This window comes from Arvicanthis niloticus, chromosome 26, assembly GCF_011762505.2.
Source record: "Arvicanthis niloticus isolate mArvNil1 chromosome 26, mArvNil1.pat.X, whole genome shotgun sequence".
Lineage (NCBI taxonomy): Eukaryota > Metazoa > Chordata > Mammalia > Rodentia > Muridae > Arvicanthis > Arvicanthis niloticus.
The window spans coordinates 13528218-13548746 of NC_133434.1; the positions used below are offsets into that span (position 1 = coordinate 13528218).

General features: G+C 46.5%; 1 protein-coding gene across 2 annotated transcripts in view; it reads left to right on the forward strand.

The window, feature by feature from the left end:
• The window catches only part of Smim35 (small integral membrane protein 35), a 61902-nt gene that overhangs the window by 32102 nt on the left and 9271 nt on the right, over positions 1-20529 (forward strand). For both annotated transcript variants that reach the window (XR_013107521.1, XM_076924972.1), the window contains exons 2-3: positions 19012-19128; positions 20469-20502. Coding sequence is in view for 1 of the 2 variants with exons in the window: in XM_076924972.1 (XP_076781087.1) it covers positions 19012-19128; positions 20469-20502 (151 nt within the window). In the remaining variant the exon portion in view is untranslated. The remainder of the gene's footprint in view (positions 1-19011; positions 19129-20468; positions 20503-20529) is intronic.

Consider the following 20529-nt stretch of genomic DNA (forward strand, 5'->3'; position numbering starts at 1 on the left):
TAAGATGGCGAAGATAGAGCTTCCCTTTTTGTTACTTTCAGACAGTGTATCAGGCTCACAGTTAAGACCACCTTTGGGCCACCTTTGGCTAGGGGCTCCTGTGACATTGCTTCTGTGTGTTAAGGCCAAGGCTTGACTACTCTGCTAAGTCTCTCCCTGCCCACTGGGCAGCTAGTCTCTAAAGGCTGCTGTTGGCAACTCCAGTTGCTACCAGGTCTTGTGCTTGTAGCCACATGGGGTAAGCATGATTAGCTTAAGAATATGTTTAGTTGCCAAAGCAAGTATGGACAAAATTATTTCATTTTCCCTTTGTGTATGTGTGTGCATAAGTACCCATGGATGTGCACACACGCGTGCACATGTGTCTGGAGGCCGGAGGTTGAGTGCCTTCCTCCATCTCTCTCTACCTTACTCTTTGAGACAGGGTCTCTCACTGAACTTGGAGCTTGCCAGTTTGGCTATACTGACTAGCCAGCGAGTCTCCTGTCTCCATTTCTCCAGAGCTGGGACTGCAGATACATACTGTGGCATCCAGCTTTAATGTGGGTGTTGGGGATCTGAATTCGTGTCCTCATGCCTATGCAACAAGAACTTTGAAAACCGAGCTATCTCATCAGCCCCAACTGTTCCCCCAGCTCTAAGCCTGAGGAGGTTGTAGGTGGAAGAGAATAGCTAAAAGCTGGCCCCTCCCATCCTGACCAGAATCTATGGGTCTTTATCCCTCAGTGACTTTCCTACAGGCTCTCCATCATTCCTGAGGTGGCATGGTGTTGGGTGTTCCTCGTGTGTCTAATCTAGAACTCTGGTTCTCCATCACTTTATGACTTCTTGTCACCCCAAGTTACCTCTGCCACTATTTACTTGACAAATCTCCTCAGCAGGATTCTCTTTAAAACGTTCAACCTTTCCCTAAATCAGTGGTTCTCAGCGCTCCTAATGCTATAACCCTTTAATACAGTTCCTCATGTTGTGGTGACCCCAAACCACAAATTATTCTGTTGCTACTTCATAGCTATAGTTTGCTACTGTTATGAATCATAATGTAAATATCTAATATGTGACCCCAATTGACCCACAGATTGAAAACCACTATCCTAAGTGATAAACTCCACAAAATTCAGACTCGCTGTGCTAATCAATTTCTCCGTAAGCTCAATAAAACAAATGCACAAGTCGTCAAACAAAAAAGAGGCCCCTCTACTTATCTGCAGATGGCCCTTCACTCTGACGAGCCAAATGTAGAGGAATGGGGAGGGCCCTTGGCCATCTGAGCCCAAAGAGATCTCCTCAGAAGCTTCAAGAACCTCTTAAAATACTTGAGTCTGCTTTCAGCATCCACCCTTCCCAAGACACAGACCCCATTCAGTCCACACCGTTGGCACCAAACCTGGTGCCCTGGGGTGGAAGTGGAGGGTGACAGTGATGCCGGGGCATAGAAGTCCTTTGCTTGGGCCAATGTAAGGGGACCTTGGCCATGACACCTCTTAGGTAAGAGCTTATATTTCAGCCTTGGAGTAGCCTCTCGTTTTTGTTTGTCACCTGAAATATTTCACTTGCTGCTCCTACCTTTGGAGGTCAGACCATACAGGCAGACCTAGCACCATCTCCACGGTTTCCCAACTCTTTGACTCTGGTTAGGAGAGTCTCCTGAGATAGCAGTAGCCAGTGGCATGTAGCTGTATGACATGTGGCATGTGGTTCCTGGGTGACATCTTGGCCTTACAGAGACACCACCAAACACTATGCAGGACCAGCACAAGGGTGAAAGTTGATCCTGGTGCAAGAATCAGGATGGGTAGAAATAGTTACTTGACTATTAGCTTCTCCACCGTGATACAAAACAAGGCAGTGTTGGGTCCTTCAAGCAATGCCTTAATATTGTCAAGAAGGGTTCAAAGGCTACTGGCCATTTATTAAAAGCTTCTAGTATGTTACTGTTATAGAAAATTACAATCTAACTGATGGTGCCACCCACATTCAGGGAGGGTTTTACCCTCTTATTTGTTCTTCGACATGCCAATCATCTCTGGGAATGCCCTCATAGGAAGAAGTAGGCTCTACTGGTCTCCTAGGCACCTCTCAATCTGTAGTGCCAGGGATATTAGTGAACCCCAAAAGACCAGACAGGAGCCAATCTGATGCAGTCATACCAGGGCCTTTATTCAGCTAGCTCGGGCCCCTCAGCCCACTGCTTACTTGCAGGACAGTTTTGGTGGAGAGGAGCCCAGAAAATCTACTGGGATCAGGTTTTACAGAAAGGAGCAAGAGGGTGTGAGTGCTTCTAGCATGGTAAGCATCTAATTGGTTGGCCTTTAGCATAATTGGCTGGTGCTGGGAGTCAATCCATAAACTTCTGTTTCCCTCTGCACTGGTGGGTGTTAGGCACAGGGTGGGCTTGTTGGGGATTAACCTGGACACACTGGATTTGTTGGGGGAGTAACTTGGAAATTAACACTAGGGTACCAGCCTGTTAGTTTACCCGAATTCAAACTTAGGTCAGGTTCTCTAAAATGAAGTCTGAACTTAAAAGATTTGATCTCTCAATTACAATCAAGATGCCAGCAGCCCCCTCTGGGGCCTGAGCTTAGCCGTTGGGCGTTCTCTCTGGCCCCGCTGTCATCCATCTTCTGGCAATGTCCTCGATCACATTAGCAGTTAGCGATAACCCTCAGCCTCTTACTCAGGAAGCTCAGTTATTGGAAAGGATCTTCGCTTTGAGTTGTCTTGTGAATTTTGTCACACTCAAGGACGTCATGAGTCAAGTATTCTTGGGACAGCATCTACCAAAAAAAGAAAAAATCCAAAATGTTTATTTATCTTAAACCCTTTTACTCAAAACAATACTGGCCCAAACCTAAGCATTTTTCTCTCTAAACTTAAGCACCTTCAGAATGACTCTCGCCTGCTTCCTCCCTAGTGTGATACAATCAGGGCTGTTTTCTTTGGGGAATTCCCTACGTTAACTCTCATCTGAACAGACTTTGGTGGACTGCAGGCCTACAGGATACAGGACTCAAGCCTCAGACAAACCAGTTGGGTGAGGGCTTGCCAAAAACTGCAGATTCATCGATCGTCTCTAAGGAGTCTGGCTGGACGGCGGTGGAGACACACGGAGAACCCTGGAACACACGGAAGCATCTGCTTCTGATTTGTCTGGATTTCCAGAAAATGTTGGCTCAGATTTGGGGTCCTTGATATACAGAGGTACATGGAAGCTCAGGGCTGAGTAGCAGGGGATGAATTCATGTTGAAATTATATTTCTAGCAGTGCGCCAACAGGACTCATATTGTGTATATGTGTGTGTGTCTGTGTGTATGGTGTGTGTGTGTCTCTGTGTCTGTGTGTATGGGTGTGTCTGTGTGTATGGTGTGTGTGTGTCTGTGTGTGTCTGTGTGTATAGCGTGTGTGTCTGTGTGTATGGTGTGTGTGTGTCTCTGTGTCTGTGTGTATGGTGTATGTGTGTGTCTGTGTGTATGGTGTGTGTGTGTCTGTGTGTATAGCGTGTGTGTCTCTGTGTATGGTGTGTGTGTGTCTGTGTGTGTGTCTGAGTGTATGTCTGTGTGTATGGTATGTGTCTGTGTGTATGGTGTGTGTATGTGTCTGTGTGTATGGTATGTGTGTGTCTGTGTGTGTGTCTGTGTGTATAGTGTGTGTGTCTGTGTGTATGGTGTGTGTGTGTCTGTGTGTGTGTGTCTGTGTCTGTGTGTGTATGTCTGTGTGTATGGTGTATGTCTGTGTGTATGGTGTGTGTGTGTCTGTGTGTATGGTATGTGTGTGTTTGTGTGTGTGTGTCTGTGTGTGTATGTCTGTGTGTATGGTGTGTGTCTGTGTGTGTCTGTGTGTATGGTATGTGTGTATCTGTGTGTGTATGTCTGTGTGTATGGTGTGTATCTGTGTGTGTATGTCTGTGTGTGTCTGTGCATATGGTGTCTGGCGTCTGTGTGTGTGTCTGTGTGTGTGTCTATGCTCATGTGTCTGTGTGTATGGTGTCTGGTGTCTGTGTGTGTGTCTATGTGTACGCCTGCTGTGCAGAGGCTTAAGGACAGCTTTGGGTGTTGTTCTTCAGGCACTATCTGCCTTTTTTAATTTTAATTTTAATTTTTTATGGCTTTTAGACAAGGTTTCCCACTGACCTGAAACTCACCAGTCAGCTTAGGCAGACTGGCTAGAGGAATTTGATCCCCAAGGATGTAGTACTCTATGCTTGTCTCCTCGCCCCAGCTGTGGAATTCGAAGTGTGTGTCACCACATCAGACTCATTTTTAGTTAGATTCTGGAGATTGAATTCAGATCCCCACTCATGCAAGGCAAGAACTTCACCAAGTGAGTTATCTCCCCAACCCCGAAGACTCATAGAGTCAGTCTCTCTCTCTCTCTCTCTCTCTCTCTCTCTCTCTCTCTCTCTCTCTCTCACACAGAAACCCTATCATTATCATAAAGGTTGACATTAACCTTCCTGTTGCTTGGAAGAGAACCACACACCCGGCTCATTAGTCACCACTGTGACCTTGCTAGGGAGGAAGGGACCCGACACAGAGCCTTGTTCTCTGTCGTGGCAAGCTTTGATCAGTGAGGTGACTGTTTCTTCCCAAGCTCATCCTTGCACTAGCAATCAAAGGCAGATGACACCTGGATATCAGTGGTAAAGAGCTTTGTAGGCTCGCACACCTAGCCTGTTTTCCATGTGTTTGGGGTCCCTGCAAGGTTTCTCATGCTTTTCCATTGTCACCAGTGCTGTTATTTTGGGGTCCACTTTGGACCCAACAAGCCTGTGCTGTTTATCTTCCTGCCTGAATTGGTTTGCTATAGTCTCTTATAAGAGAAGCACTAAAGAAACCCCGGGACTTCAGGTGTGGAGTGATAGCCCACCCCCACCTCCAGTCCCTGGTCTGGGTCAGTCATAACTTCCAAGCATAGTAGCTCTCTTCTCAACCTGTGGAGGCAGAGGCCCAAAGAACTTAAAGCAGCTCAAGGGGTGGGGCTTGTTACCCTCAGTTGCTTGGAATGGATGTACCTCGAGTTAAAAGCACGCCGTCCCTCGAGAAACGGATTTAAGATGGTGGCAGCAGCCAGCATCCACGGGACTTCGGCACCTCTCCAAGGAACCTGAGGGACCCACAGAGGCTTTGCGGAGAGATTCAGCTTTGGAGGATTACCTGCAGAGTGTGCCATTTCTCCAGAACGAGTATAAAACAGCAGGACTTACGTGGAGATGTTGCGGAGAGAAATGGGAGTAGACACGCTGCGTTAGCCACAGGTGTAGGAGCGCAGCCTCGTGACAGACAAAAGAACATGTCCTTGCTGAGTGGGGCTGGTCCTGGGGCAGCAGCGAGGCTCGGGCCACCACAAAGCCCACCTCACCCTGTCCGTGCTATTGCTTGACCCTCAGTTGTGGCCCGTAGCATGGAACCGCCACTGCAGATGCCGCTTGTGGTCGTTTGCCCTGTTAGGAGAAGGAGGAAGGAGAGCGTGGCATCTCAGCACTGCCCAGGGGCTGCAAGCAGGATGATTGATCACACCCCGGGTGCCGATGGGGCGTCTGGAGCTGAGGGCAGAGAGGTGTGCAGCGGCCTGGAGCTCACAAGGGTCCTGCCCCTGGAAGAGCTGCCCAGCGGCATAATCGCTCTGACTTTGGGCAACAACAGGATATCCGAGATGAGTCTCGGCAATATTTCAGTGTTTGTGATGCTCCAGAAACCTTGAACCAGATCAATGACTCGTTGCAGGAAGTATTGGCATGTAAAGCTGTTGGGACAAAATAATATACTGTGTGACACGCAGAAGATTAATAATGCCAGTTTAATAAATTAGCGTGTGTTAGAGAGATGAGAAGAATGGAGTAGTGTGCCTGCCTGCCTGAGAGGTGAAATTAGAGACACGGCAGCTGCAACAGGTACAAGGTACAACCGGAAGTACAGCCGAGGTGGACAAAGGAGCATATAGCTGTCGAGGGAGCAGCCCTGAGCTGCCCAGGGGCTTGGGCCACCACTGATGCTACTGCCTGGCCCATGGGCCCAGCTTGTGACCTGGAACCTCCACTGCTGCTGCCACTTGACCTGTTGGGAGTTGGGGAAGGAGAACATAGCCGTGGCATTGCCCTCTGGCTGCAAACGTGATGGGTGATGGTCGTACCCCAGGTACCTGCAGGGCAGTCAGTCCCGCTGAGGGTAGGGCGACATGCAGCAGCCTGGAGCTTGCACGGGTCCTACCCACCACATAGCACCCAGTTGCACAATCACCCTGACTCTGAGCAGTAGCATCAGCAGGATGTCCAATGTCCAAGATAAAAAGTGGGTTCATTTTCTGGATTGAGTCTCCTTGAGGGACTTCTGCGGGCCATGCTGCCATGTTGGTATCTGTGTCCCTTGCTGTTGCCCAAAGTCATACTGACATCCTTGATCCATGGTGCAGCTGCAGGCCGTCTAGATGTTCGTGGTCTGTGCTATTGGCAGAGACCAGGTTGAAGTCCGTGATCCCTGCTGCTGGCTGCCACACACGCACAAGGATGCTTCTTTTGTAGGGGTATCCATGACTGCAGACTCATAACAGAGAATGAGAGACATTGATTGCTTCTGTGACCCCCACCCCCCCACCCCCAAAAGAAACAGTCCAGACAGAAAGCCATTGAAAAGAGTCCTTAAACATTATAGGGGTGGAGAGACGGCTCAGCTGTTAAGAGCACTAGCTGCTCTCCCAAAGTTCCTGAGTTCAAATCCCAGCAACCACATGGTGGCTCACAGCTGTCTGTAATGGGGTCTGCTGCCCTCTTCTGGTGGGTTTGAAGACAGCTACAGTGTATTCATATACATAGGATAAATAAATAGCTTAAAAATTGTCATAAAGATGCTGAAGGGTAGCTCTTCACAGATGATGGTTTCTGGCAAATAGATAGGGAAGGACTCAGTTTTCTTTAAGGGGTTGGACACTGGGAATTTGACCATGCTCCAGTGAGTATATGGGTAACGCAAATTGGACTTGTTTTTTTGGTGGGGTGGGGTGGGGGGACGCAAGGGTGGGAGGGTGAGCCTAGGAGGTATGGGAAATGAATCTGATCAAGGTGCATTGTACGAAAGTGCCAAATAATTAATAAAAATATTATGTTGGGGAAAGATAAAAAAGAAGCATTGCCCTTTCCCTCTTAGGATCGTAGAGCATACGGTGACAAGGATGGAAAGCATTCTTTTTTATTCATTTCAGGTAGTCTGATAATTCCATCTGAGCTGTCCTCCTTGCTGGGGATGGTTGCTTCTGGAATCCTTTTTATGCACCCAGTGGCATTTCCTTTCTTCATGTGTGAGCCTGGTCATTTGAGTCTCTGTGTGTGTGTGTGTGTGTGTGTATGTGTACTCACACACATGTGCACTTAATTAAGTTTAAGATTTATCAATCGTGCTAATCACTTCAGAGATCTGGCTTTTGGTTGTACCGATAGTCTCTTTTGTTTTTATATTTAATTAACTTCTACTCTAACAAGTTGTTTTTATCCTTTTTGCTTGCTCTAGACCAGCAGTTCTCAACCTGTGTGTCACAATCCCTTCAGGGGTCAAATGACCCTTTCACAGGGGTCACATATCAGATGTCCTGAATATCAGATACTTACATTATGATTCGTAAGAGTTGGAGAATTACAGTTGTAAAGCAGCAACAAAATCACTTATGGTTGGGGGGGGGTCACCACAGCGCGAGGAACTGTGTTAAGAGGTCACAGTGTTAGGAAGGTTGAGAACCATTGTTCTAGATGAATTCGTTCTTCTTCATGTGACCATCTAGAAATGGAGATTAATAACTTTCTTCGCCCTCCCCTCTCTTTCTTTTTCCTTGAGACACTCTCACTGAACCTGAAGTTTACGGATTGGTCGGTCTCACTGGCTAGCAAGCCCACAGGCCCTTCTTGTCTTTGCTGCTCAGTGCACATACCACCACGTCCACCTTTAAAAATTCTTTTAAAATGTTAATCTTGTATAATTTCATACACATAGACAATGCATTTTGATGATATCCACCCTCTGCTCCCACTCAATCTCCTCACAGACCCTGACCTCCCCCAAATCCTCCCCCCGCCTCATGTTCCCTTTTCATAACTTACTGAGCAGAATCAACATCATCTTTGTGTGCATGAGTGTGGGGCTACCCACTGGAACGCACCCAACCTACCAGGTGCTGCTTCCTCCCCTGAGGAAAACTAACTCTCCTAATCCTAGTAGATTTCAAATGTTAAAGCTCTTCAGATGAAGGGGGGGGGTGGATCTTCACAACCCTCCCTCCGTCTGTCTGTGCCAGGATTATTACGGGTTCCATCTTGTGCTAGTGTTGTATGGGTAACCACAGCTGTACAACAACCCTGTCGTGTCTAGAAGACACCTTTTTCACCGCACTCCTCCCCAACCCTGGATCTTACAATCTTTCCACCCCCATCTGCAGTGATGTTTCCTGAAACACATGGGGAGGGGGTGGGATATGGATATCCCACTTAGGACTGATCACAGTTACTCACTTGCTGCTCTCTAACCAGCCATGAGTCACTACACTAACGGACGACTATTGTGAAACCAAGCTTTCTCTGGTGAAGGGTGAGAACTGGACTAATCTATGTGTACACATTTGAGTGTCTAGAAGTCCATTTGTTATTTGTTAGCAAAATAATAGTAGGTTCTCCCGTAGGACCTATGAGCTCTGCAGCCACAGGCTCTTAGCTGACTACCAGCTTTGGCTTGTTTATTTATTTACTAGCTTGGGTTCCGGGGGCTCTAACTCAGATCCTCATATATTTTACCCACTGAGCCATCTCCCCAGATCCTTTCTAGAAAACAGTTTCCCCCCCTAGGGGTCATACTAGAAACACACACACACACACACACACACACACACACACACACACACACCTTAGCTTGTCAGAATTAGTTTCAGACTTATGTCAGCTTGATTGTAGTGGATACTGCTCCTCTCACACAGTGAATACTGTGTGCTGTTTGCATACGTTAAAGTCACAAGTCGAACACAGTGTTGCGGTGATGACTTACCAGCTGTGATCAGAGCTGGCACCACACTACTTTGCAACCCAATTCCTCTGTGCTATTTACTGGCAAACGCGTTTCCATCTCTTCTAGCCCCAACAGGGTATTATAGATCATGTGTTTTATGCAATTGCTTTCTGCACCTGTGAAGATCAGAGAAATATACATCCATACAAAAGTTACAGAATTGTCTTTATTGGTGTTTATAGGGTTTGTGTGCGCATGTGCGTGCGTGCGTGCGTGCGTGCGTGTGTGTGTGTGTGTGTGTGTGTGTTCATAGTACTACATAGGTGCTCAACTGCTGAGCTATACTCTGAATCTAAGATGAATAGTCCAGCACCTGGTTCTACTGAGACTTGAACTCAGGGCCTTCTGCATGTAAAGCAGAGATAATAGCTAAGACACCACAGAGCTGCTTTGTGTGTATTCAAATGATCACACAGTATCATTTACTTTCAGCCTGAAGAAAGCCTTTCATTAATGTCTATACTATAAGTCCAGTGAGCAACAAAATCACTCATTTTTTTTTAACCTTGAAAAGTTTTGTCTTTACTTTGCCTTCGTTATTGAAAGACGGCTCTGCTGCTGGGGTTCCCCCCCCCCAGCACCGTATCTCTGATCTTTGCTGTTTCTACTCGGAAGCAGCTGTTGTCACATGGGCCCTGCTTGCCCATGAGTCCCCAGATGTCTTCTTCTTGCTGCTTTTATTTATTCCATGTCTTTGATTTTTTAGCATTTTTCTGGAGAGTAATTGTAAATTTATAAATCTCATATTTGGAGTTTATGGGTGTGTAAGTTATCAGTTTTTTAAAATAAGTTTCATAAGTTTTATGCATTTTTTGAGATATCCTCTTGCCTTTCCCCCAATTCTAACACCACTGTTACACTTGATAGTAGTGCCTCAGTTTCTCTCATTTCTCTCCTGACATCTGCCTTGTTCCAGGCTTTCTTATTCTTTGTTCTATTGACTTGGATCGACTGTTGAGTCCTTTCAGTGAATTGTTTTTGGTTGCTATCATTTTTCAAGACAGAATTTTATTTCCTTAGACAGGGTCTGACTGTTTTTGCTGAGGCTAACCTGAAACTCCTGAACACGAGGCATCCTCCTGCCTCAGCCTCCACATTCTCCTGCAGTGCCATGACAACAGGCATCCTCCACAGTCTCCTTTATCTCTTTTGTCACATCTTACTTTCGTTATGGAAACAATTATGGTGACTAAAAAAACTTTTGTCTGTTAAATCCAACATTTGATCATCCTTTCAGTCTGATTCCCCATCTTTTGGGTGCACTGGCTATCTTCCCTTCTTGGTAGAGACACAACATTCTCAATGTTATGTTGCGGAGGTCCTGGGTCCAGGATCCTTCCCTTCCATGGTTTGTAGCTGTTACTGCACACAGTGACTGAGCAGTCTGGGTGATGTCTCCACTCTGCTGAGCTGAGACGGAAGTGGGAGATTCTTGCCTTTCTTACCAAATTCTTGCAAATCCAATTAGTGCTTCCACTGACTATAAGGGGCAAAGAAGCCACTTTTGGAATGCTATTGATGACTGCAGACTCGTGGTTGAGGTAGAGAGACATAGAAGGCTTCTGTGACAACCCCTATTCCCACACCCTATATAGAAAAAGCCTAGACAGAAAGCAATGGAAGAGAACTCTTAAAAACTGTGATAAGGATGCTGAAGAGTAGTTCTCCAAAATTAATGGCTCCTGGTGGGGTAATGGTGGGGAAGGACTGACTCTGTTTTCTTTAAGGGGCTGGCCACTAGAAGTTTGACCATGCTCTAGTGAGTATACAGACAACGCAAATTGAACTTTGTTGTTGTCGGTCTCCCTGTATCTGTCTTTCTGTCTTCCTGTCTCTCTGTCTCCTTGTCTCTCTGTCTCTTTGTTGTTCTTATTCTTCTCCTTCTTATTCTCCTTCTTATTCTCCTCTTCCTCCTCCTCCTCTTATTTTTCCCCTCCTCTTCCTCCTTTTCAGGGGGGGGTGCTCTCAAGGGTGGGGTGGGATGGGACTGACCTGGGAGGACTGGGAAGTGAATATGCTCAGTGTTCAAGGCGTGAAATGTCCAAATAATCAATAAAAATATTATGAAAAAATTCTCACTAGAAAAAATTCTTCTAGAACAGATGTTTTTTTCATCTGCTGTTTGCTTTAAATGGTTGTTTTAAAAAAAAGTCTTATCTGTTACACTGCAAGCAAAAAACCTTTATGTTTTTGTGCGAGAATCTTATCTCTCCTCCTCCTCTTCCTCTTCCTCTTCCTCCCCCTCTTCCTCCTCTCCCTGCTTTCTCTTCTTCTTCCCCCTCCTCCCCACACTCCTTCCCCCCTCCTCTCCACTGCTGCTCTCCTCTCCTCCCCTTCTTCCTTTCATCCTTCAATCTCTTACATTTTGAACTCTGTTTGGTTTGGTTTTTCTCCTTTACTTTCCATCTTCCTTTCCTCTTCTTCCCTCTCTCCTTCTTAAGCTGTTAGTTCTTTAGACTGGTCCTGCGTCCTAGCTACCTGATTATAAGGCTTGAGGTTGAATCTTCCCACTAAAGCCAGATGTCTGGTCATTTGACATTTGATCTCAGCATCCTGTGGCACAGATCACCACCCAAGGTCAATCACCATTTCCTCTTTCCTTCTAACTCGACCTCTCATTCTTTGCTGCTCGAATTTATTCTACACACAGCAGCAGGGTAGGTTTTAGAATGGACATGATGGTACCAGTACCTGCTTAAATGGCTTCCCACAAAGTAGAACTCCTTCATGTAGACCACAGACAGGGCCAGATGAGGTAATCTCTTCATCTTGTTCTCATTCTGTCCTCTCTGTGCCCCACTCCACACCCAGCCCTAGTCCATACCCCAGCATCAGTGTATGCTCCAGCCTCACACACTAGCCAATCAATATTTTTCATGCATCCGTTGTTTTATTCTCTAAGGCCAGCAATTTGTCCATGTGGTTTTCTGGATCTAAAAGTCTGCTTTACACTTTAAAAAAAATCACATTATTCTATGTTGCCTGTGTGTCAGAGTCAAGGAAGCCCTTTCCCGCATCCTAGACTAGTTCAGTTCCCCCTGTACTGACTCTGATCTCCCGTACTTCTTCAGTGAACAAATATAATCCCCAGAGTGGTTAACTGACCCCTGTGGACCATGCTTTATGAAGTCAGGATTCCTTTGCCCTAACCACTCTGTGCTCAGGGCAGAGTGGGCACAGAGCTTGGCGTGTAAGGCCTCCAAAAAGACCTCTTGGGCATGTGGACAAATAGTTCTGGGGTGCAGAAAGTCAGGGTTGTTGCTAAAGGCATCCACAGGCTTTGCTGAGAGCTAAGGTGAATCCAGAGTAATGGTTTCTGAATTTCAGAGGACAATCTCATTTCTAGTCATAGTCACAATCTGGTTTATTAGCCGACCACCCAGTGGACATATTACAAGGGACATCCACTGAGTGTTCTGTCTTTGAGGCTTTGCTGTCCTAAGGTGGCCGGCTCCCTTCCATGTATCATGTATCTCACAACTCGGTAGTTACAGAAAGTCTCCATTTCTCACTTACATTTACTTGACATTGTTACCTCTGGGCTGGTTTTAACTTACATGGAAATTGTAAGACAGGAAGTAGAGACTGAGATGGAGACAAGCAAAATTAATCACCACAGGGGTGGGGGTGGGGCAGATGGGTCGCCACGGACCGCGGCAGATGGCTTATTTCACAAAATGTTTGTCTGGCAAGTACGAAGACCTGAGCGCCATCTCTAAGGCCTATGTCAGAAGAGCTGGAGGTGGTGGTGGTGGTGGGTGAAAACAGACAGATGTCCAAGTTTTGCTGGACAGCCAGCCTGGACCACTAGTGTGCTCCTCAGGCCAGTGAGAGACCCTGGCTCAAGCAGCAACAGCAAAGATCCATGTTGAGTGGACTGCACCTCAGCAAGCAATAACACCCAAGGTTGTTTTCTAGTCTCCACACTGGACTCACTCACACACACACACACACACACACACACACACACACACACACACAGAGAGAGAGAGAGAGAGAGAGAGAGAGAGAGAGAGAGAGAGAACGAGAAAGAGAAGGAGAGGGAGAGAAACAGAGAGACAGAGAGAGACAGAGAGAGACAGAGAGACAGAGAGATAGAGAGGCAGAGAGACAAAGACAGAGACAGAGATATAGAGGCAGAAACAGAGAGACAGACAGACACAGAGAAGCAGAGACAGAAAGAGACAGACAGATCTCCCATAGGCCACAGGCTACAAGCTGAGATTTGGGTAAAAAATAAAAACAAAGAAACCCATCTGAATTAACAGAGACTTTCTCAAGTTCCTGGTCCTGACACAGCTGCCTCAAAGACTATATAGAGTTTTAAATGTAAAACCCTAAATTAGGGTTGCCGAAATGGCTTGGCAGGTAAAAGCACCCACATGCCTTTAAATAAATTAATGAATAAAAAAACTAAAATGGAGTTTAATTCTACTTTCTGGGAAACCCTTCGTCTTTCTGTTGTTAAAGTGACACGCACATCTGCCATGAGCTGTGGCACTTTCGGGAAGATTCGAAGTGGGGTCTGAGTTCGGTCATGCTGTGTCCACAGCTGGACACAAACTGGTCCTCGCCACTTCACAGTCTTCTCCCAGGAATCACACAGAGCATCTCTCCTATTATATATTTTATTTGGACTTCTAGTCATTTAAGATGGGAAGGGAATCTGGTCCTTATTATTCCATAATGGCTAGAGGGGAAATGGCCGTAATATTGTTTTTGCACAACTTATGTAAAACCTATGAAGAGACAGCTTTAAGAAAAATGCACAGGAAAGATAAAGACTGAATTTGAGAGAGGGAAAACCCAGGAAGGACTATTCTAAAAGTTAGATCTAAAAATAAATGATTCTTTGAGAATTTCATACATGTGTTCACCCACCACATCTGTCGCTCAACTTCCGGCTCTTGTTTTTTTTTCTCTTTTAATAATCCACTAAGTCCAGTTTGTGACACCCATAAGAGCATGTCCATATGTGCACCATCCCCTAGAGCAGAGGCAACCTGTGAGTACCCATATCCCCAAAGAGGAACACATATCTTTCTATTAACTGTCAACCATCAATGGCTCATCAGTTTGGGGTATGGCCTGGTGAGCTCCTCCCCACTCTATGCTGGAACTTTGGCTGTCCTGGTCATGTGCAGGTAACCACAGCTGCTGTGGGTTTATGAGAACAACGGTCATATCATATTCAGAAGACAGCATTCCACAGCTCTGGTCCCTAATCTTACATGCTTCCCACCTCCCCTTCAGCCAATGTTCCCCAAGATGCCCCTCTGAGGCCGGAGCACTCACGGTTGCTTCTTCTCGGCACATTGACCAGTTATGGTCTCTGCTTGAGGTCTTTAGTAAGCAAGAATGGCACAATTCTAGACTCTTTGGAGATTAGAAGTGAGCACATGGTTGCTATCACGCTCTTCTGTATGGCTAGAGCAGGAATATTTTACAGTAGAAACTTAAGGGTCTAAAAGGGAGGCTAAGTAAGGAATATCTACTAAAGGAACATTCTGGAAAAATTGACAAGAAAGACTAATTAGTGTTTCTGCAAGCAATCTCAGCAGGCACGGGTGGGGATGGGACAAAAGAGGACCAGAGATAGAGCCTCCTTCCCTCCTCACCCCTGAACCTTGGGCCGGTGACTTCCCTATTAGTGCCACTTTTCTTTGATAAATTCCCTAAAAACCCCAGCTTCCACATTCACTGCTAGTGCTACTAACGTGTAAAGGCAAGCCCTGTCCCTTCACTCTTGGTCACCACCCCTGAATTATTGATGAGCTTCTGGCATCTCTGTCCTGTCCCTAGTGGATGACTCTGCTAGTTAGCTTCAGGTATCAACTGGATACAGCCCAGAGTCATCTGTGGGAGACTCAATTGGAGGATTTCCCAGATCAGATTGGCTTGAGGCCATACCAATGAGATCGTCTTGATTGGCGGCTGCTGTGGGTGGGCCAAGCCCACTATGGGCAGAAACATCCCTAGGCTTCAGATGTATAAGACAGTTAAGCAGAATCTGGTGAATGAACCAAAAACGAGCATTCCTCCATGGAGTCGGCCCTAACTTCCCTCAGTGTTGAACTGTAACCTGGAAGTATACATCAAATACCTTTCTTCACTTAAATTGCTTTTGGCCATTGTATTTTATCACAGCAACAGAAAGGAGTCTAGAATAGCGACCTTGCTTTTGTGTTGGCCTTGGCTCCTTGTTTGTGTTTCCTGTCATGTTCACTTCTTGCCTGAGTATTTGTCGAAATGTCCTGGCTGTTTGTCCTTTTTTAGTGTCACCCCTTTCTGTCTTTTTCAACAGTTGGGGTCAGCTTTCCATCAATTCATGTCCTTCTACCATGTGACACAGTGTTTAGAAAGGCCAGTGACATGAGTGGTAAAAGTAATTTACCCAGTGCATTAATTAGTGAGAATGTATTGGAATATACTGGTAGATTTGTGTGGGTTCCCAGGGAAGAAATCATATTGCATATTGAGGAGAGGGAGAGGGATTTCCCCAAAGCAGCTGGGTGGAAGGGCAGTTATCTGGCCTTATCTTTTAGGCCATCTGTGAATCGTCTATATCTGCGTACATAGGTGGACATCTCACTAGCTTGTTAAGAGGTAAGTTTAAAGTAAAAGTTGCCTTTCTTAAGACTGGCCCTTTCTGTAGGATACTGTGGGTCCCTGGGATCAGTTTCCAAATATTTGTTTAAGACACTGTATGTCACTGGGACCAGATTCCAAGTAGTTGTGTCCTGGCTGCTCAAACGTAGGGAGTTTGCTTTTATTTTTGGTCTTTTGTTTTTGTATGTTCTCTGCTCAGAGTCCTGTTGCTGACTGCCTATCTTACTCAGAAAACAGGCCAGGCTCTCCCTGTCTGCAAAGCACGATGGCTCCGGACACCCACTTCGTTTGTGTATTCCTCACCACATAGGGTGCCATGGTCCTTTTGGAGCTTCTTGCTTCCACTGTAGAGGACATTTTTACTTTTGATGTCTTCCTCTCACCCCCTTTAGGTGTCTCCTCATTAGCCTTTCTTCCCGAGGCTCTCTGAGCACTTTACTTAAACTCTACTCTCTAGCCCCTTGGGACTTTCAGCTCTTCCACCCTATGTACTGTCTCTGGCGTGCACCACTGTATCTCATTTAAATTCCTTCCTTCCTTCCTTCCTTCCTTCCTTCCTTCCTTCTTTCCTTCTTTCCTTCCTTCTTTCCTTCCTTCTTTCCTTCCTTCCTTCCTTCCTTCTTTCCTTCCTTCCTTCCTTCCTTCCTTCCTTCCCTCCCTCCCTCCCTCCCTCCCTCCCTCCTTCCTTCCTTCCTTCCTTCCTTTCTTCCTTCTTTCCTTTTTTCCTTTCTGCTCATTGGCCATCTCCTTCCACTGGAGTGTATTTTCCATAAGGACAAGGATTTCTGTCTCCTCTATTTACTTCTGTAACACATGTAACTATGAGGAAAAGATGTCATCAAATACTTGTGGAGTGGCGTGGAGCTTCCTGGGCTAGCACAAAGCTCTTCATGGTTCTCCTAAGCTGTACTTGTCCCCACAGAGGCAACTCCTAGGTCAGTGCTTCTCAATGTTTCTCTGTCTGGTGCAGTCCTTTGGTATCTGATACTGGATAATTTGTAAGAAGAAGGAGTTTGTTGCTTATGGTTTTGAAGGCTGGGATATTCGCGATAAGGTGACAGAAGGTTTGATGTCTGACAAGGGCCAGTCTCTGCTTCAGGAGGGTAGGCAGTGAATGCTATGCCCTTACACACTCGAAGAAGTACCAACGATAACAAGTCCACCCCACCAAACCTTTCTGTAAGGTTGCTAATTCCTTCTGAGGTATTTGCAATCTTTACTATCGAGCTGTCAGTAGCAAGCACAAATCTCAGTTGACAAACTCATGTGTGCCAAAAAACACAAAACACAAAACAAACAAAAACCAAGAAAAACGTGACTTTGTTATTCCTGGAATCCAATGTCTAGTTTATCCAGATGTTGGACTCTTTGGTAGTGCTGGTAATCTCCCTTCCCCTTGTTCTAGGGAAGTTAAGGGGTCTGGGAGGAGTAATGAAGAGTCCCTGGTGTCACCAGCTCACACCAACACCTATGGCGATGTCCACAGTGTTGGTTTAAGTACCAACTAGGCAAGGTGCTGCAGCAGTATGTGTGTGTGTGTGTGTGTGTGTGTAGAAACCTGTGGCTTCTTCAGGTCTGCAGGGGCTCTGTGACTTCTCTGCCTCTCTTGGTGATAAGAAGCTGTTGGTTGCTCCAGGCTATGACAAGGTAGAGCAGCTCTCTAAGGCTGCCTGAGACTCCATTTACCCAACTGTTGTTCCTGTGTGGGCTCTGATGGTCTATCTGGTGCTCTGCTTAGTTCTGGCTTCCCACAATTCAGTCTGGAAATCCTTCTGTCTCTTTGGGGCTCAATTTTTGGGTAAAGAGCATAGGTCCTCTCTCTGGGACCCACTGACACCATTGTAAAGTGCTTTCCCTCCAGCTCCTGATTTTTCCCTAGGCAAGGCATTCTTTTCTAACATAGCTATGGGGACTAATCTTAGTTTCACTTCCTGTCCACGCTGTGAATGTTTTGCTTGTCTGTACGGGTCTGGGCTTTTGAAACTTGTGACGAGAAAGAGACACTCATCCTGACTGTATTTGACAGTCACTTTGCCTTCAGGAGTGGAGACTAACTAGCCTGTCTTTTTCTTGTTTTGACAGGCTCTCACTGTGTAGCTCTGGCTGTTCTAGAACTTGCGATATATAAACCGGCCTTGCCTTAAACTCACAGAGTCTCCGCCTCCCAAGTCCCACCATGCCCGCCTTTAACCTGGCTATTTTACTGAGAAGCCGGATGGAGGAGCTAGGGAGAGTGACTTAGGCGGAGCAAACAGTGAAGTACTTAATAACACACTTGCTCTGTTTGATGAATTTGATGGTGATAAGGATGGCAGTGGTGATGATAACATCAGCATCTATTGAGCACTTAGTGTTTACCAGGGCCAATCCTTAGCACCCTCTTTTCCTGACACTCCCATCAGTCATCCCAATAGCTCTGTGCATTGTGTATTCATCTCAATAACCCATCAAAGCAGCTGACAGCTAGAAAGGCAAAGAGACTAGTGGCCCCCACCATATGCAGAGGATGGGACTGGACTTCATACATTAGCCTGCCCCCAGTGTCTGTGTCCAACCAGCACACCTCCCAGCCTCATGGCAGCATCATTAGAGCCTCTGGTCCTCAGGCCATGGATACAGGGAGTCATTCTACTTCTCCATAATACTTCAACAGCCTCCCCTTCCTTCCCCACCCTGGCACAGGTGAGCTGCCTCATGGTGTGCCTACCATAGACCTCACAGCCTGGTCACTCTCTCTGCTCTCCTTGGTTCTCTCATTTCCTTTCATACTTCCAAACACTCTTTGTCTCTTGCTCTTGGCTTTCCCTCACTAATAACATGCAAATTTAGCCAAGAGCTCAGACCACAAAAGAGAAGAGAGAGCAAGAACACGCAGCCATGCAGCCATCGGAGGGCAAGCCCTGCCCACTGGGTCCATAGGCTCTGCAAAAGGGGGAAGAGGCCCAGGATCCTATGGTTTGTGTTGTTGTCGGCCTCCAGGCTCTGCTTCCTGGCCACCATCATTATGCTGAGGCTAGACCTCCCAGGTTCTTCTGCAGGAAGGCAGAGCATCTTTATTAAGTGGGATACCCATGATTTCAGGATTCTCTCCAATTCTAAAATATCCATTGCTGTTGTTTCTTTGAATTAACACTCTGAAGATCCTATCAAAGCAGCTGAAATAGAGAAGGGTGAAGGGACTAACAGATCCCACCACAGGGATGAACACAGTTACAAAATTCAGGTATCAGATATTCCCACCATAGCATGGCTAGGCTGATCCAGCTGGCTTTGATGAGCAGCGGGAGCGAAAGGAGGGCAGTTGGAAAGTGGTGTGGGGCTTCGGTACAGGGGATGTGAGGATGCATGGTTTCTCCCCAGGTGAAGACTCCATCAGCACACTGGGCATGATCCTTGGAGTGGGACTGTCACTGCTGCTCGTGTCCATCCTAGGCTACAGTTTGGCCAAGTGGTACCAGCGCGGGTACTGCTGGGACGGTGAGTGAACCCCATGCCAATCAGCCCCAGTTCTGCCTTGCCCTTCCTCGTTGTAAGAGCTGGGCAAGGCTGGGTGGGGTGGCAAGCCTTTCAGCATAGCAGGATGCAAAAATATTTCCTCTGGTGGTTGCAGTGGTTGAAGATTTGAGTTGGTAGCTGAGCTGCAGAGGTGGAGGCTTGGAAGGAGAGGTGGGGTCTTTATCTTCCACCAGAGGAAGTAGCCTTCCTTTTTTAACCCCTCCCCCCTCCCCTCCCCCTCCTCCCTCCCTCTCCCCTCCTCCGCCAAGGCTAAAGGCAGTGCTTAGAAGACCAGGGTGCCAGGCTGGTTCCTTATATGTTAGTCTCTGTTTCCCATCCCACCTCCCCACTCTGCCCTGGGCTTCCCAGGCCTGCTGATGCATCTTCTGGCGTTCCTTTTGGTCTTTTCAACTGGTGAAGCAAGGACAGCGTGCTGGAATGCTGACAGAGAAAATGTTCCAGCTGTGTGCATTTCCGATTATCTACTGAGCACCTACTATGTCCCAATGTACTTGTCCTTGGTGTGTATTTTTTAAATTCCACAGAGTAAAGAAGCTATTATACTTTTTCTTGTTTTTAGACATGGTCTTGATGTGGATACCAGGCTATCCTCAAACTCTCCATTCTCCTGCCTCAGCCTAGAGAGTTTTGGGAATATACAAGCACCATCATGCCCATGTCCAGTTCCAGCATATCTATCTATCTATCTATCTATCTATCTATCTATCTATCTATCTATCTACTATCTATCTATCTATCTCTATATGGCAGCCTCCATTTATTTATTTATTTATTTATTTATTTATTTACTTATTTATTTGTTTTAGACAGTCTCTAGCCCAGGTTAGCCTTAGATTGCCTATGTAGCGAAGGATAACCTTAAACTTTTGATTCTCTTGCCTCCACCTCCCAAGGGTTACAACTGTTCATGACATGCCTAGTTTATGCTGTGCTGGGGATGGAACCCAGGACTTCACACATACCAGATAAGCACTCTACCAGCAGAGGGGTGTCTCCATCCCTCAGCTTCCATTACTGAAGTAGACAAGGGTGTGTGGTGAAAATCCCGGGGCTGGAACATGGTGGAGTCTGGAGTGAAGCTTAGGACTGGTTCTTTGGGGGCTCTTGGATAGAACTGCTTCCTTTCAGGGGTAATCAAAGCTCCTGATGAAAGGACCCTGAAGGCTCTTGAGAGCCATATAGAACACCTCGAGGCCAGACTGTTTATACTATGGGCAGGTGGGGCGAGTACCAGATGTTCCTCGAGGCACGACAGTCACTTCCCTGGGGATCCTAACTCTCTTTTTGGGTTGTCTTCCCAGGGCCTAACTTTGTCTTCAATTTATACCAAATCCGGTGAGTAGGTCCAGGGCAGAACTGGGT